The sequence below is a fragment of the Mustela lutreola genome, chromosome 1 (assembly GCF_030435805.1).
Source record: "Mustela lutreola isolate mMusLut2 chromosome 1, mMusLut2.pri, whole genome shotgun sequence".
NCBI classification, from domain to species: Eukaryota; Metazoa; Chordata; class Mammalia; order Carnivora; family Mustelidae; genus Mustela; species Mustela lutreola.
The window spans coordinates 61,690,732-61,705,964 of NC_081290.1; the positions used below are offsets into that span (position 1 = coordinate 61,690,732).

Below are 15,233 nucleotides of genomic sequence, written 5' to 3' on the forward strand. Positions count from 1 at the left end.
GTGTTCTGTGCAAAGTGCTATAGAATTGAAGCTTCCCAATAAATATTTCATGGCAGGTCACGCTTGGAAAGGAGAAACATTCCTTCTCCTGCATGAGCACAGGCGCCCAGAGCAGAGCATCCCCCCCACCCCCCTCCAAGCAGGGGCTAACACATCCTGGGTGCCCAGGGGAAGTACACAATTGCACGCTAGGGAAAACCAGACTCAGGATGTGTGTGCTCAGCTCCCCGGGGCAGACAGGATGGATCCTGACAGAAAGAGGACAGCATGTCAGGGAAAAGTCCCCTCCCCCACCCCGCTCCAGAAATAAACCAATTATCAACCTGGATTGATTCTCTCCCCATCACTTCCTCTTAGCTGGCACCTGTGTCCCATTTTAACAAGAAACGACAGTAGCGTTCACCAGAATTAAAACACGATGTGTCTGGCTCAGTAACGAGTTCACTTTTTGTTTCTACAGGCTGAACTGAAGATCCCTCTTATTTGCGGGGAGCCAAGAACTATGAACAGACAGTAAGTACTGTGACGTCACTGTGAGTCCCAATCTCCCCTCTCCTAGCGAAGGAAGGAAGGGTGCTCCCGCAACCCCCGTGAGAAGGGCATTTCCGGTTTCAAGGCCGAGCCAGAGAGTCCAGGGTCGAGGTTGTGCGTGTTTGTGTTCACTGAGCGTCTTTTCGATAGCACTGGCTTTTTCTGTGGGCAGTCCACTTGTTCTTGCCCAGCATGGGAGTGCCGCCAGGATGGGGACAAGACACCCAGCACCAGAATGCTCGAAGGCCACCCCCAAATACCACCCATTGTGTTACACCCCATTGCCTGAAGATAGAACCAAAGCGACCATGGTTGTCACACTTGTTCCCACCGCAGAGAACTTAGAGTCCAGCTGTCTTTTTGTAGAGCACCCAGAGGGGTGAAGTGGTCAGTTGAGGGTATCCTAATGTGTATCTGATTCCACAAAAAATACTCATCCTGTTCCTGATGTCTATGACTATAATAAATAAAAAAAGAGCAGACCTCCAATTCGTAAGAGATATTTATAATGAAAAACACACACAAAAAATGTTTTTAATTGAAAATTTTGGGTGTACTAATTTTAAAATCAATCTACTTTGCTTTATTGTGCCAGTTGGAAAGGTAGCGCTATTATTCTGTCATTGTGTGAGACAGAGCATGAGTTTCAGAGTTAGGAACACCTAGTGTGCATCCTTTGTTTTGCTCCATCATTTTACAGCTGTTTGATATTTGGGACATTACCTGATCTTCCTTCCAGAAAGCAGGATCTGTCCTGGAGAAGAACTAACTGACTGGTTTCTAGGTGGATTCCTGGCCCTGGAGGGAGCCTGGGGAACAGCCCAGGTTAACCAGGTGATGCCTGGGTCTCCTAGGTGGATGCCGGAGGCAGGGTTGGTGTCCAGAGTGACACAGAGGGGGCTCTTCCAGCATCACAGCTTTCCCAGTTGCCCCCAGGTGTCTGGAGGGGGACAAACTGACACACAGCCAGCCCCAGGCCTGTGGGATGTAGAAGCTGGGGCTGTTGCATCCCTTCTTGCCATGGAAGTGCAGCGGGAGCTTCCTGGCACATGGTTCACAGGTGGGCTCTGCCTTTGGCTCAGAATCTAGCTCATGGAGCATCTCTTCGGTATGAGGTGCCAGGACGCCCTTCTTTTCTTTGATCTTACGAGTGTGGTGGCGAGCGTGGCCAGATGGCAGGCATCACCACCTTCTCTGGGCATCAGCTTCCTGGTCTAAGTGACTCCTCTGAGACAGCACAGAAAGTGGGGATGGAGCCAGGGCTGGAACTGGAGTCTGATTCCAAATTCTATTTATCCCGTTCTGCAGGAAACTGAGGAAGGCAGGGGCTGGGCAGGTGAGGCCAGCGTAGGTCAGAGAGCTGGCTGATCAGGGTTGCATGACAAAGACAATGAACTACAATCACTGATGGACATGGCAGTCAGCAGCTTCACTGTAAGATAAAGTCTGTGGCAGTGGAATGAATGGTAAGGCAGGTGCATCTGCTTCCTACCAACCTGGGTGGCTTAAAACAACCAAAACTGTGTTCTTTCAAAGTTCACGGAGACAAAAGTCCAAAATCAAGTTGTGCACAGGCCCCTGCTCACTTCAAAGCCTCCGAAGAAAATCGCTTCTTAACCACCACTGCCACCTTGTCCCCAGTTTCTGGTGGTCCCAGGTGTTCCTCAGCTTGTGCCTACATCACTCCGCTGGCTGTCTCCACTCTCACTGGCCTTTTTCTCTGTGTCTATGCCTTCTCTTCCTCGGCCTGTCTCAGATCTCCCTCATGTTTCTTTTTTAAGGACATTTGTCATTTGGTTTAGGGTCCCTCTAATAATCCAGGATGATTTCATCTCAAAATCCTTAACTTAATTACATCTGCAAGGACTCTTCTTCCTCATAAGGTCATGTTCACAAGTGTCTAGGATTTGGGCATGGAAATATTTTAGGGCTGTCATTCAACCTGCTAGGGCATGCTTTATTTTCAGACCCACCCCCTTCTTGGGGGGGACTGTGGGGTTACTTTGACAATCTCAGCAGTATGTGCTGTAAGTTTCCAACTGGTTTTGTGATTGAGAGCCCCTACCCTGCATCCCTGCTTCTGTTTCTCCCTGTGATTCCACACTATGCCAACAGTCTCCTGCATAGAGAAGAAAGGTGTCTCCCTCCCATGAGGACTTTGGGTAGCTTTGATTTTTAGACAGACAGTTGACCTTTTGGCAATCTCATCTCATCTCATCAGGCTTCCAAAAGGAGGCTTTAAGAGTTCAGCATTAAAATCGTGTGTGATGTGAAGCTCCCAGAGGACAGACTGCATAATCACAACTTCATAAACATTCCTTTTCTCTTCTTAGGATCCTGAATCAGAATCTGTATTTTCACAAGCTCCCCAGTTGATTTCTAGCCACATTAAAGTTTGAGACACACCTGGCTAGAACAGTGGCCCAGAGAGCTCTCTCCTTTCTGGCACGCTTGAGAAGCAGCTACGATATTTGCCAAGATAGGACTCAGAGAAGGCCGTCACATATGGGATGTTGCAAGAGCATAATTTGGAAATTTTTGACCCTCCCACCATATACACACATACACACACACACACAAACACACACACACACACACACACACACACACACACACACACACACAGGTTTTGCCCTGCTCTGCCTTGGGGGAGCACTCCTTTCTCTGTGAAAATCATTAGACCAGGGCAGTAGATTTTAAACCTGACTGAACAATAGGATCATCAAGGAGGCTCCAAAGGAAAAGCAATTTCAGAGTCCTCCCCCAGACCAAAGGAATCAGAATGCCTGGACACTGACTACTTATAATGCTCAACTCAGTCTTATCCACAGCTAGGGTTGCAAAATGCCGTTGCAAGAAGTCTTAACAACTCCGTAACCTGGAGTTCTTTGTAATTTTCTAATCTGGAATTCTAAATGACCTTTGTAACTACAGCTAGTCCCTTACTGTCTGCCATTGGGCACTTTTACAATGAATGAATGAATGAATGAATGAACAAATGAACAAACGAATGAACACAAATGAAAGGATGGTATAGAGATAAATTACACATTTACACACACACACACACGTATGTATACATATATGTACTATACAAGTATGTGCATGTGCACATATTTCCCTATAAATGTGTTAGTTCAGTCAATAACATTTACTGAGTATGCACTGTTCTGGGTTTCAGGCTAGGGACCTCTCTTATAAAGATGAGAAGGTTCTAGTCCCTACCCTCAAATAGCATTAGCTGTATGTTGTGCAGATCATTTTAGTCTTACACAAAAAGTGATGGGAGAGCAACACCAATGCTAAGGACTCTGGATATCACGGTCCTAAATTCCTTCTGAAATTAGCAGGCTATTTCATATTTCTTCTCCCTGCAACAAACTTTCAGCCTCCTGAACAATCTATCAAAGTACCTAAAGTTCCACTCCTTGGAGTGCATCGGTGCTGTTAAAGTAGGGTAGACAGACCTACCTACTCCATCAGGGCTGGAGGAAGGGGTCTTGGCATTTGGTTCCAGGATCTCTTCATCATTCTGAACAGAACTGATAAGAACCTTGGTGCTACAGCTCTAAGTGTTTTGAAAGAGATGGAGGTCATGGGAGTGATCGTCTTTAGGCCCTTACAGTAAGCAAATGCCCTACCCTGGCCAGGCTGCTTTGGGCACTCAAGAGGGAGACACACTCAACACATCCCAGATTGGAGGCTGATGGGGGCAAGCGCCCCTGTAGAGCCCACTTTGGACTGTGCTGAAAAAGTATGATGACCAACTGACTTTGCTCATTGTTAAAATTACTCAGTCTTCATGGAAATTTTAGAAAATATATAAAAGTACAAAGAATGAAACGAAAGTCACCATTTATCTTAGCATCCAAATATAACCACTATTTTGCTGCAGGTTTCTGAAGTCATATTTCTGTATCCTTGTGTAATATATTAAAATTTCAGCAAACCTACTTTTAACAATTCTGCTGTTTTCATTCATTCATTCACACCATTTTGTGTTATGAACATGGTCCCACATTATGACCTTCTTCAAAATCACAGTGTTTTAAGGCTAGTACTTAAACAAGGTTCACAATCATTTAACCGTGATTCCAAAGCCAAAACCTCCAAAATACTGAAAACTGCCTGTAACTAATTTGGCAGTAAAACGACCTACAATGAAATGAAGGTATGTATGCTCTTCATTTAACCCTCTTACTGTTAATATATCTTAATGTTTTACAGCACAAATATCAGTGTGTTTAAAGACCAGGCATTGCTCCAAAACCTACAGGTGAAATTGTTGGTATCATTACATGCACAATATTACTTTCCAAAAATCCAAAATATTCTGAATCCCTAGCCCTAAGGAATTCAGGTAAAGAATGGCAGACATGTATTTTATCCAGTGGTTTATTTTATCTTGACCTTGGTGTTGGACATTTCAGTTGTTACCCATAAAGTTTATGAGGCAGTTTTATTGCCAATTTAAACTTTATACTCTAGGAGTATTAGAGAAGGCTGTGTCACTCTGGTCCCAAACATGCAATGCTGTGTCCTATCACATGTAAAACAAATCAAGACCATCTATTATTTAACAGGGACACAGTTTCGATCAAGTTATCTGACAACAAATCACTATTTCTTCTCTTGTTTTAGGAAATTTCTCTTTCATATTCCTTTATTTGGGCAAGAGTTGATGATAAAGCAAACCAATACAATAGTTTGAGAGCTAGAGAGAGTCTTAGAGGTATGGAATTCAAGCTGCTACCCATGGCTGTAACTCCAGACTTGAGAATCTTCTTGAATACTCATTACCTTCTGAGGCAGTCAGCAGCTTATAAATTGGAGGAAAGCTCCTCTCTGTATTGAGACCAACAAAGCCAACTTCTAGGCTGTGTTATTCGTTGACCCTGTACATTTCACTAAGGAAATAACAATCTCCCCCGCCGTACTTTTCCAACCTAAGTGCACAGTCTGGTTGTGCAAAAGGAAGGGTAAAGAGATAAACAGCGCTACAAACTGGGAGTGCCTACAGGCCGGCACAAAACTAGCCATTTACATCAGGATATGTGCCACACTGTGTGGCTATGTAGCACAAAACCCCACTCCCAGGTCACCACATAAGACTGCCAGCCAGGGTAACATGTCTTCAAATTCAGAGTCAGCTAGAGTCACATGAGTTGGATTCCGAAGTCCATGATCATTGTACCATATTGAACTGTTTCGTGATGTTCAAGAATATCATCTTTATGTATTTCTCATCAGGGACACATCCCCAAATCGAACGACTGTTTTGCTTATGAGAGGCATATTTTCTCTTTGAAACCTTGCATGATAAAAGCCATTCAATTGCTGGGTGGGGATGGATATCAGCTTCTCTCCAAAGAGCCCAGCTCACTGTCTGGTACACAGGAGATGGCCCATAAATGACATTTTTCTTCATATGTATGCATGATAAAACTCCCAGTAAACTCTAGGTCATTATTTTCCTCCCTGATATAGGTGAACAACCCCTGCCTTCGACCTCAGGGAACAACTTCGTTTTGATTTGCAGAAATTCATAAGTGTAAATCCCACTGAATCTTGGAGAAACGAGAAGCTGCAATTTTGGCATCCCGAGATCAGAGTCTTGCACCCAGCAGAGTCAGCAGTGTGGCTGCCTTCCTAGTTCCCCAGAAGTAATTATGAACCAGCTTTCAGGCCAACCAGGCCCATCCGCTGGTGCCATCAGAGTCGCATCGCTACCACTCAGCTTCGTGGTTGGCTGGTAATTAAAAAGCTGCCAGCTGTGAGAAACACAGCTGAGATCCAGGGCGAGCATTTGCCAGAGGTTGCAGACATGGCTGGTGGTTCCTGTGTAGGAACAGCAAGGGCGGCTGACCCTGAGACTCATGGAGATAGGTGGGGATGGGCCAATGGAGAAGTCCAAGATAGTCTTCTTTCCCCTTAATGGCAAAATTACCAGCTGTTAAAGGAACGAACTGACTTCACTCACCTGCCGCCACTCGGGAAACTTCCAGTTGACCAAACTTGGTGTCCTGCTGACTAGCCACAAGGTTGGACTTTTCTTGCTTATGCCTTTAACAACATCACAAAGGATAGAAAAGGCTATGACTTATTTTGAGTTTACTGCTGTCATACCAGTAAAGTATATTCATTGTAGGAAATTTAAAAATGCAAGGACATCCATACAAAGGAAAAAGACCATAACAGAACAACTGAAAAGTGGCCAATGTTATAGACATACTTTAAACTTTCTTATAAAACTATGCATTCTATTTTGTTTTTTTTAATGTTAATATATCATAACTGTTTTCCAGTGTTTCTAAAGTCTTTTCCATAGCTTTACAATCTTTCATCATTTAGACACTTCATATTTTATATTCTCCCACTGCTAGAAAACAATACACTTTGACAAGTTCTATTAATACCTCTATGTCTTAAGATACTGTGTTTTATCACCTGGCAATGCACAAAACCAACCACCCCAGGGAAGTCCCATGAGCCAGGCCAATGTTTGGAGAACCTGACCCACAATGACAACTTATAACAATTGCATAGTATTTGAGTGTGTCAATGTGCAGAGAAATTGAAAGCAAGGTCCAGCATTTCAGGTTGGGTCCTCCATGAAGTCAAAACCACTACTCACCCACTTATCCTAGTCTCCATATACACAACATTCCCCCACCAATAAGACACAGGAAGAGAGGAAAGCAGGCCTCGTGAAAATTTTGGTCATGTTGAAATGCACCTGATACCAAAACGCTGAAAAAGTTTTCAAAAGTTGTGGAGGGACTTGATGTGGGATCAAAAATCAGGAACCTAGAAAAAGGTAATCATTAGAAAGAGCAAAAGGAATTTCCCAGAGGCCTGGATACACAGAATTTCAGTATTCCTGGTGAAGAGAGATCACGTCACAAACCAGAGCACAAGCCAAATATCAAGTAGAAGAGTAGGAGGGCATCTTTTATGGTTCTGTTCTCACTTTCCATTCTTTAACATTAATTTTTCTGAAGGGGGGTGGGATTTTTTTTCAGTGATTTTTTTTGTCTTTGTTTCTTAAATAAGCAGGCTTTTATTGAACTTTTTATTTTGAACTACTTTTAGACTTAACAGAAAAATTGCAAAATAGTACAGAGTTTCCATGTATCCTTCACATACATACTCCCAATTTTTTTTTATTGTGTTCAGTTAGGCAACATATAGGTACATCATTAGTTTTTGATGTAGTGTTCAATGATTCATTAGTTGTGCATAACACCCAGCGCTGATCATAACACGTGCCCTCCTTTTTTTTAAGATACATATTTTAAGAGCTTAAAAATTATTCTGTTGAGTTAGTCAAAGAGGAAAGTAATAAAGTCAAATGTTTATTTAGCTCTCCCAACAAGGAGGCCAAATACTTCTGTGATTAAGAGAGTGGACTCTGGAGTCATCTACTAGAATTATCAGCTCTACCACTTACTGGCTGTGACATTTAAGGCAATTAATGAGCCTCTCTGAGCCTTTGTTTGTTTTGGTTTTGTTTTGGTTTGGTTTGGTTTTATCTATTAAATGGAAGTAGTAACTATCTCAAAGAAGCTTGAGAAGGGTTAAGTTAAGTAACTTAATATATGCAGTATGGGGTACTGTGGTGGGTTAGTCATTTAAGCATCTGCCTTTGGCTTAGGCAATAATCTCAGTGTCCTGGGATCAAGTCCCAAGTTGGGCTCCCAGCTCAGCAGGGAGTCTCTTTCTCCCTCTGCCCTCTCTCTCTGCCTCTCCCCTGCTGTTTGCACTCTCTCTTGCTCCTCTCTCAATAAATATAATCATATATATATATATATATATATATATATATATATATATGCAATATGTTTAGCACTGTGTCTGACACAGAGGGGGCACTCCACAGATGTTATAGCAGATTGTATTTTCTGAACATGACACATGCTCTAGTGCAATGTGACCTGGATACTTCCCATTCAGAAGTGAATCTTTCCTCCATCTTCTTTAATGTGTGTAGGCCTGTGACAGCACTGACCAATGGAATATGACAGAATGGACACTGTGCCAAGTCTGGGAACAGGCCTTCACAGCCAGGTGGCTCTGGTTCCTGCCCTTGGAAGCTGGCTTCCACTGGTCATACACTATGACCACCATGCTGTGGGAAGTATAAGCCATGTGGGAGAAGCCCCCATGGAGAGCCAAGGAGGCTAAACGGCACCAGGCACCAGACACGAGAGCTGGAAGGCCACCTTGGGCCTTCAGCCTGGCCCAGCTCTGAGATAACCATCTGAATGCAACAGCAAGACAGAGCCTCAAAGGAACCCTCCCAGCTGAGAGCCAGGAGAGATAAAAATAAATCCTCATTTCTAAGCCACTGCTTTGAAGTGATGAGTTATGTAACAATAGATGTCTAGAATAGATATTGTCTACTATTTTTATGATCACAATTATTACTTCATCAAGACCCTTTGCTGTTGAATATTCAGGATATAATTTAGAGATTCTTATGACTTGATATCCCACTTTAAAGAACATCCATTCTAGATGAGAATGGCAATAAATAACTAATAGTGGGCAAACAGAGTGCTAATAAAGTGTTCTTTGCCCCAAGTATGTGTGAAGTGCTAAAGGGACACTGGGGTTATTTTGTCTGGGAGCAAATCTTGGAAAAGGAGTGCAGCGGTTGGTAGAAGACACATCATCACAGAGGAAGTGATAGTTGAACTGAGCTTGGAGGTTGATGCGATGTCACTGAGCAGCAAACAGAAGAGGGAGTAGGAATGGAGTAACCACCACAGCTGGAAGAACTTTATAAGGATATAATACAAAGGGGTAACTTTAAATTGACTGATAATTTGATTTTTTTCCCATAAAATCTAATTCTAAGTAATTGGAGAGAGAATTTCTTGATGGCTTATGATGGATAGAAGAATTCTATTTCACACACCTCTTTATTGATGGGGGAGGGGAGGAGCCACAATTTATAATCAGAAAGAGGATAAAGGTCTGGGTTGGAATTGCAACATTTAAAAACTCCGTGATGTTGCCTTTTGGACAGGCTGCAATTAGAGGAACTCGGGCTACTATTTGTTGCCATTGTTTGTTTGAAAAAAAAATTCTTTGAATAATGAAAATTCTACACCCAGATACTCTTCTGTGGACTTTTCTGAGAATTCCATCAAAGATCCAAGATAAGTTATGTGGTAGAAACAGGAAAACTTCCTCTGCCATCATTGGCAAGGTCTTATTTTCTTCCTTTAGTTTCTTCAATTGCTTGTAATATTGATTAGAAACAAAACAGTAGTCGTAAGATATGCATAGTATAAAGAATAATTTTAAAATTCTGCTATTTAAAATTACCACTGCTTTTGAAGTTTCATCCACTTTTCCGTGATCACAAATTCTCACCCCCACAGGGAAAAACTGTCCTGAATCCTGCATTCATCCCTTACTTACTTTAATTTTTCATTTTACCGTGTGTATTTGTATCAGAAAAAAAAAATGTGTTTGGTTTTGCTCAGTTTTGAACCTTAGACCCCCCCCCCCAAAAACCATACCACAGGGTATATTTTCCTTTCAGACTATGTGGTTTTTGATAGTTGGTTCTTCCAGTTATGGGCTGTGAAATATTAAGCAAGTTAATAAATGTCTCTGTGCCTATTTTCTCAACTGAAAAATTGAAATAATAACAGTACCCACTTCTCATGAAGGGGCGCTCATTTGTGTAAGCCATTGGAAGTACTGCCTGGAACACACAGTGTGGGCTCCATAAGTACTGGCCATTATTCTCCAATCCGTTTTGTGACTGCCCCAATTTACATTCCAAGGATAATCCATGCTATCGTGGATAGCCATAAATTCTTTGATTTCATGGCTATATACTATTTCTTTATGTGCATAAAATACTACTCAATTATCTACTGTCTAGTCGGTAGACATTGGATTGTTCTCCAGATTTTGCTTACACCAGTGCTGCTAGGAAAATTCTAGTTTGGTGGAACATATATTCTAAGCTGGGGACAGATACTCTAGAGTATCTACAGAGTCTAGCTGTATGTAGAGGTATGTTCTCAGAATTAAAATAGCTGGGGCACAGAGCAGGCACACCTTCAACTTTACTAGACACAGTCATAGTTTCCAAAGTTGCCCGACCATTGCACATGCCCACAAGTGTGTGTAAGTGACCCAGCTGCTTTGGAACCTCACCCACGCTCCAAACTGGCAATTTTCATTTCTACCTAGCTGGGGGGCGGGGGTGATTTTAATTTACCTTTGTTGATGACAGACGCATTTAAGCATCTTTTCAAATACTTGTTAGCAGGGCACCTGGGTAGCCCATTCAGTTAGGTGCCTGGCTCTTGATTTTGACTCAAGTCATGACCTTAGGGTCCTGGGATCAAGCCCCACATGGGGCTCTGTGTTTAGCAGGGAGTCTACTTGAGATTCTCTCTCCCTCTCCCTCTGCCTCCCATCAACCCCCATGCTTTCTCCATCTCTCAAAAAAATAAATAAATAATAAATCAAGATATCAAAAGTCCATGTTTTTGTGTTTGTTGCTGCCAATACATTTTTAGAGATGATATATATCCAACCGGCCTGCTCATGCTTTATAATTCTTTTTTTTTTTTTAAGATAATATAATTTTTATTTTTTATTTTTTATAAACATATATTTTTATCCCCAGGGGTACAGGTCTGTGAATCACCAGGTTTACACACTTCACAGCACTCATCAAAACACATACCATCCCCAATGTCCATAATACCACCCCCTTCTCCCAAACCCCCTCCCCCCAGCAACCCTCAGTTTGTTTTGTGAGATTAAGAGTCACTTATGGTTTGTCTCCCTCCCAATCCCATCTTCTTTCATTTATTCTTCTCGTACCCACTTAAGCCCCCATGTTGCATCACCACTTCCTCATATCAGGGAGATCATACGATAGTTGTCTTTCTCCGCTTGACTTATTTCGCTAAGCATGATACGCTCTAGTTCCATCCATGTTGTCGCAAATGGCAAGATTTCATTTCTTTTGATGGCTGCATAGTATTCCATTGTGTATATATACCACATCTTCTTGATCCATTCATCTGTTGATGGACATCTAGGTTCTTTCCATAGTTTGGCTATTGTGGACATTGCTGCTATAAACATTCGAGTACACGTGACCCTTTGGATCACTACGTTTGTATCTTTAGGGTAAATGCCCAATAGTGCAATTGCTGGGTCATAGGGCAGTTCTATTTTCAACATTTTGAGGAACCTCCATGCTGTTTTCCAGAGTGGCTGCACCAGCTTGCATTCCCACCAACAGTGTAGGAGGGTTCCCCTTTCTCCGCATCCTCGCCAGCATCTGTCATTTCCTGACTTGTTGATTTTAGCCATTCTGACTGGTGTGAGGTGATATCGCATTGTGGTTTTAATTTGTATTTCCCTGATGCCGAGTGATATGGAGCACTTTTTCATGTGTCTGTTGGCCATCTGGATGTCTTCTTTGCAGAAATGTCTGCTCATGTCCTCTGCCCATTTCTTGATTGGATTATTTGTTCTTTGGGTGTTGAGTTTGCTAAGTTCTTTATAGATTCTGGACACTAGTCCTTTATCTGATATGTCGTTTGCAAATATCTTCCCACATTCTGTCAGTTGTCTTTTGATTTTGTTAACTGTTTCCTTTGCTGTGCGAAAGCTTTTGATCTTGATGAAATCCCAATAGTTCATTTTTGCCCTTGCTTCCCTTGCCTTTGGCATTGTTCCTAGGAAGATGTTGCTGCGGCTGAGGTCAAAGAGGTTGCTGCCTGTGTTCTCCTGAAGGATTTTGATGGATTCCTTTCGCACATTGAGGTCCTTCATCCATTTTGAGTCTATTTTTGTGTGTGGTGTAAGGAAATGGTCCAATTTCATTTTTCTGCATGTGGTTGTCCAATTTTCCCAGCACCATTTATTGAAGAGGCTGTCTTTTTTCCATTGGACATTCTTTCCTGCTTTGTTGAAGATTAGTTGACCATAGAGTTGAGGGTCTATTTCTGGGCTCTCTATTCTGTTCCATTGATCTATGGGTCTGTTTTTGTGCCAGTACCATGCTGTCTTGATGATGACAGCTTTGTAATAGAGCTTGAAGTCCGGAATTGTGATGCCACCAACGTTGGCTTTCTTTTTCAATATCCCTTTGGCTATTCGAGGTCTTTTCTGGTTCCATATAAATTTTAGCATTATTTGTTCCATTTCTTTGAAAAAGATGGATGGTACTTTGATAGGAATTGCATTAAATGTGTAGATTGCTTTAGGTAGCATAGACATTTTCACAATATTTATTCTTCCAATCCAGGAGCATGGAACATTTTTCCATTTCTTTGTGTCTTCCTCAATTTCTTGCATGAGTACTTTATAGTTTTCTGAGTATAGATTCTGTGTCTCTTTGGTTAGGTTTATTCCTAGGTATCTTATGGTTTTGGGTGCAATTGTAAATGGGATGGACTCCTTAATTTCTCTTTCTTCTGTCTTGCTGTTGGTGTAGAGAAATGCAACTGATTTCTGTGCATTGATTTTATATCCTGACACTTTACTGAATTCCTGTGTAAGTTCCAGCAGTTTTGGAGTGGAGTCTTTTGGGTTTTCCACATATAGTATCATATCATCTGCGAAGAGTGATCATTTGACTTCTTCTTTGCCGATTTGGATGCCTTTAATTTCCTTTTGTTGTCTGATTGCTGAGGCTAGGACCTCTAGTACGATGTTGAATAGCAGTGGTGATAATGGACATCCCTGCCGTGTTCCTGACCTTAGTGGAAAAGCTTTCAGTTTTTCTCCATTGAGAATGATATTTGCGGTGGGTTTTTCATAGATGGCTTTGATGATATTGAGGTATGTGCCCTCTATCCCTACACTTTGAAGAGTTTTGATCAGGAAGGGATGCTGTACTTTGTCAAATGCTTTTTCAGCATCTATTGAGAGTATCATATGGTTCTTGTTCTTAATTTTATTGATGTGTTGTATCACATTGACTGATTTGCGGATGTTGAACCAACCTTGCAGCCCTGGAATAAATCCCACTTGGTTGTGGTGAATAATCTTTTTAATGTACTGTTGAATCCTATTGGCTAGTATTTTGTTGAGTATTTTCGCATCTGTGTTCATCAAGGATATTGGTCTATAGCTCTCTTTTTTGGTGGGATCCTTGTCTGGTTTGGGGATCAAGGTGATGCTGGCCTCATAAAATGAGTTTGGAAGTTTTCCTTCCATTTCTATTTTTTGGAACAGTTTTAGGAGAATAGGAATTAGTTCTTCTTTAAATGTTTGGTAGAATTCCCCCGGGAAGCCGTCTGGCCCTGGGCTTTTGTTTGTTTGGAGATTTTTAATGACTGTTTCAATCTCCTTACTGGTTATGGGTCTGTTCAGGCTTTCTATTTCTTCCTGGTTCAGTTGTGGTAGTTTATATGTTTCTAGGAATGCATCCATTTCTTCCAGATTGTCAAATTTATTGCCGTAGAGTTGCTCATAGTATGTTCTTATAATAGTTTGTATTTCTTTGGTGTTAGTTGTGATCTCTCCTCTTTCATTCATGATTTTATTTATTTGGGTCCTTTCTCTTTTCTTTTTGATAAGTCTGGCCAGGGGTTTATCAATTTTATTAATTCTTTCAAAGAACCAGCTCCTAGTTTCGTTGATTTGTTCTATTGTTTTTTTGGTTTCTATTTCATTGATTTCTGCTCTGATCTTTATGATTTCTCTTCTCCTGCTATGCTTAGGGTTTCTTTCTTGTTCTTTCTCCAGCTCCTTTAGGTGTAGGGTTAGATTGTGTACCTGAGACCTTTCTTGTTTCTTGAGAAAGGCTTGTACCGCTATATATTTTCCTCTCAGGACTGCCTTTGTTGTGTCCCACAGATTTTGAACCGTTGTATTTTCATTATCATTTGTTTCCATGATTTTTTTCAATTCTTCTTTAATTTCCCAGTTGACCCATTTATTCTTTAGAAGGATACTGTTTAGTCTCCATGTATTTTGGTTCTTTTCAAACTTCCTTTTGTGGTTGAGTTCTAGCTTTAGAGCATTGTGGTCTGAAAATATGCAGGGAATGATCCCAATCTTTTGATACCGGTTGAGTCCTGATTTAGGACCCAGGATGTGATCTATTCTGGAGAATGTTCCATTTGCACTAGAGAAGAATGTGTATTCTTTTGCTTTGGGATGAAATGTTCTAAATATATCTGTAATGTCCATCTGGTCCAGTGTGTCGTTTAAGGCCTTTATTTCCTTGCTGATCTTTTGCTTGGATGATCTGTCCATTTCAGTGAGGGGAGTGTTAAATTCCCCTACTATTATTGTATTACTGTTGAGTATTTTACTTGCCCCCTCATATACTCTTCTCTGGACAAAATGACAAGACGGAAAAATTCAACACAAAAAAAAGAACAAGAGGCAGTACCGAAGGCTAGGGACCTAATCAATACAGACATTGGTAATATGTCAGATCTAGAGTTCAGAATGACAATTCTCAAGGTTCTAGGTGGGCTCAAAAAAGGCATGGAAGATATTAGAGAAACCCTCTCGAGAGATATAAAAGCCCTTTCTGGAGAAATAAAAGAACTAAAATCTAACCAAGTTGAAATCAAAAAAGCTATTAATGAGGTGCAATCAAAAATGGAGGCTCTCACTGCTAGGATAAATGAGGCAGAAGAAAGAATTAGTGATATAGAAGACCAAATGACAGAGAATAAAGAAGCTGAGCAAAAGAG

The 15,233-nt window shown here is 41.5% G+C and overlaps 1 protein-coding gene across 1 annotated transcript in view; it reads left to right on the top strand.

Annotated features, from left to right (window-relative positions):
• The window catches only part of CLNK (cytokine dependent hematopoietic cell linker), a 174,382-nt gene that overhangs the window by 13,992 nt on the left and 145,157 nt on the right, over positions 1-15,233 (top strand). The window contains exon 2 of the mRNA XM_059165328.1: positions 461-513. Within this exon, the coding sequence (XP_059021311.1) occupies positions 503-513 (11 nt within the window). The 5' untranslated portion in view covers positions 461-502. The remainder of the gene's footprint in view (positions 1-460; positions 514-15,233) is intronic.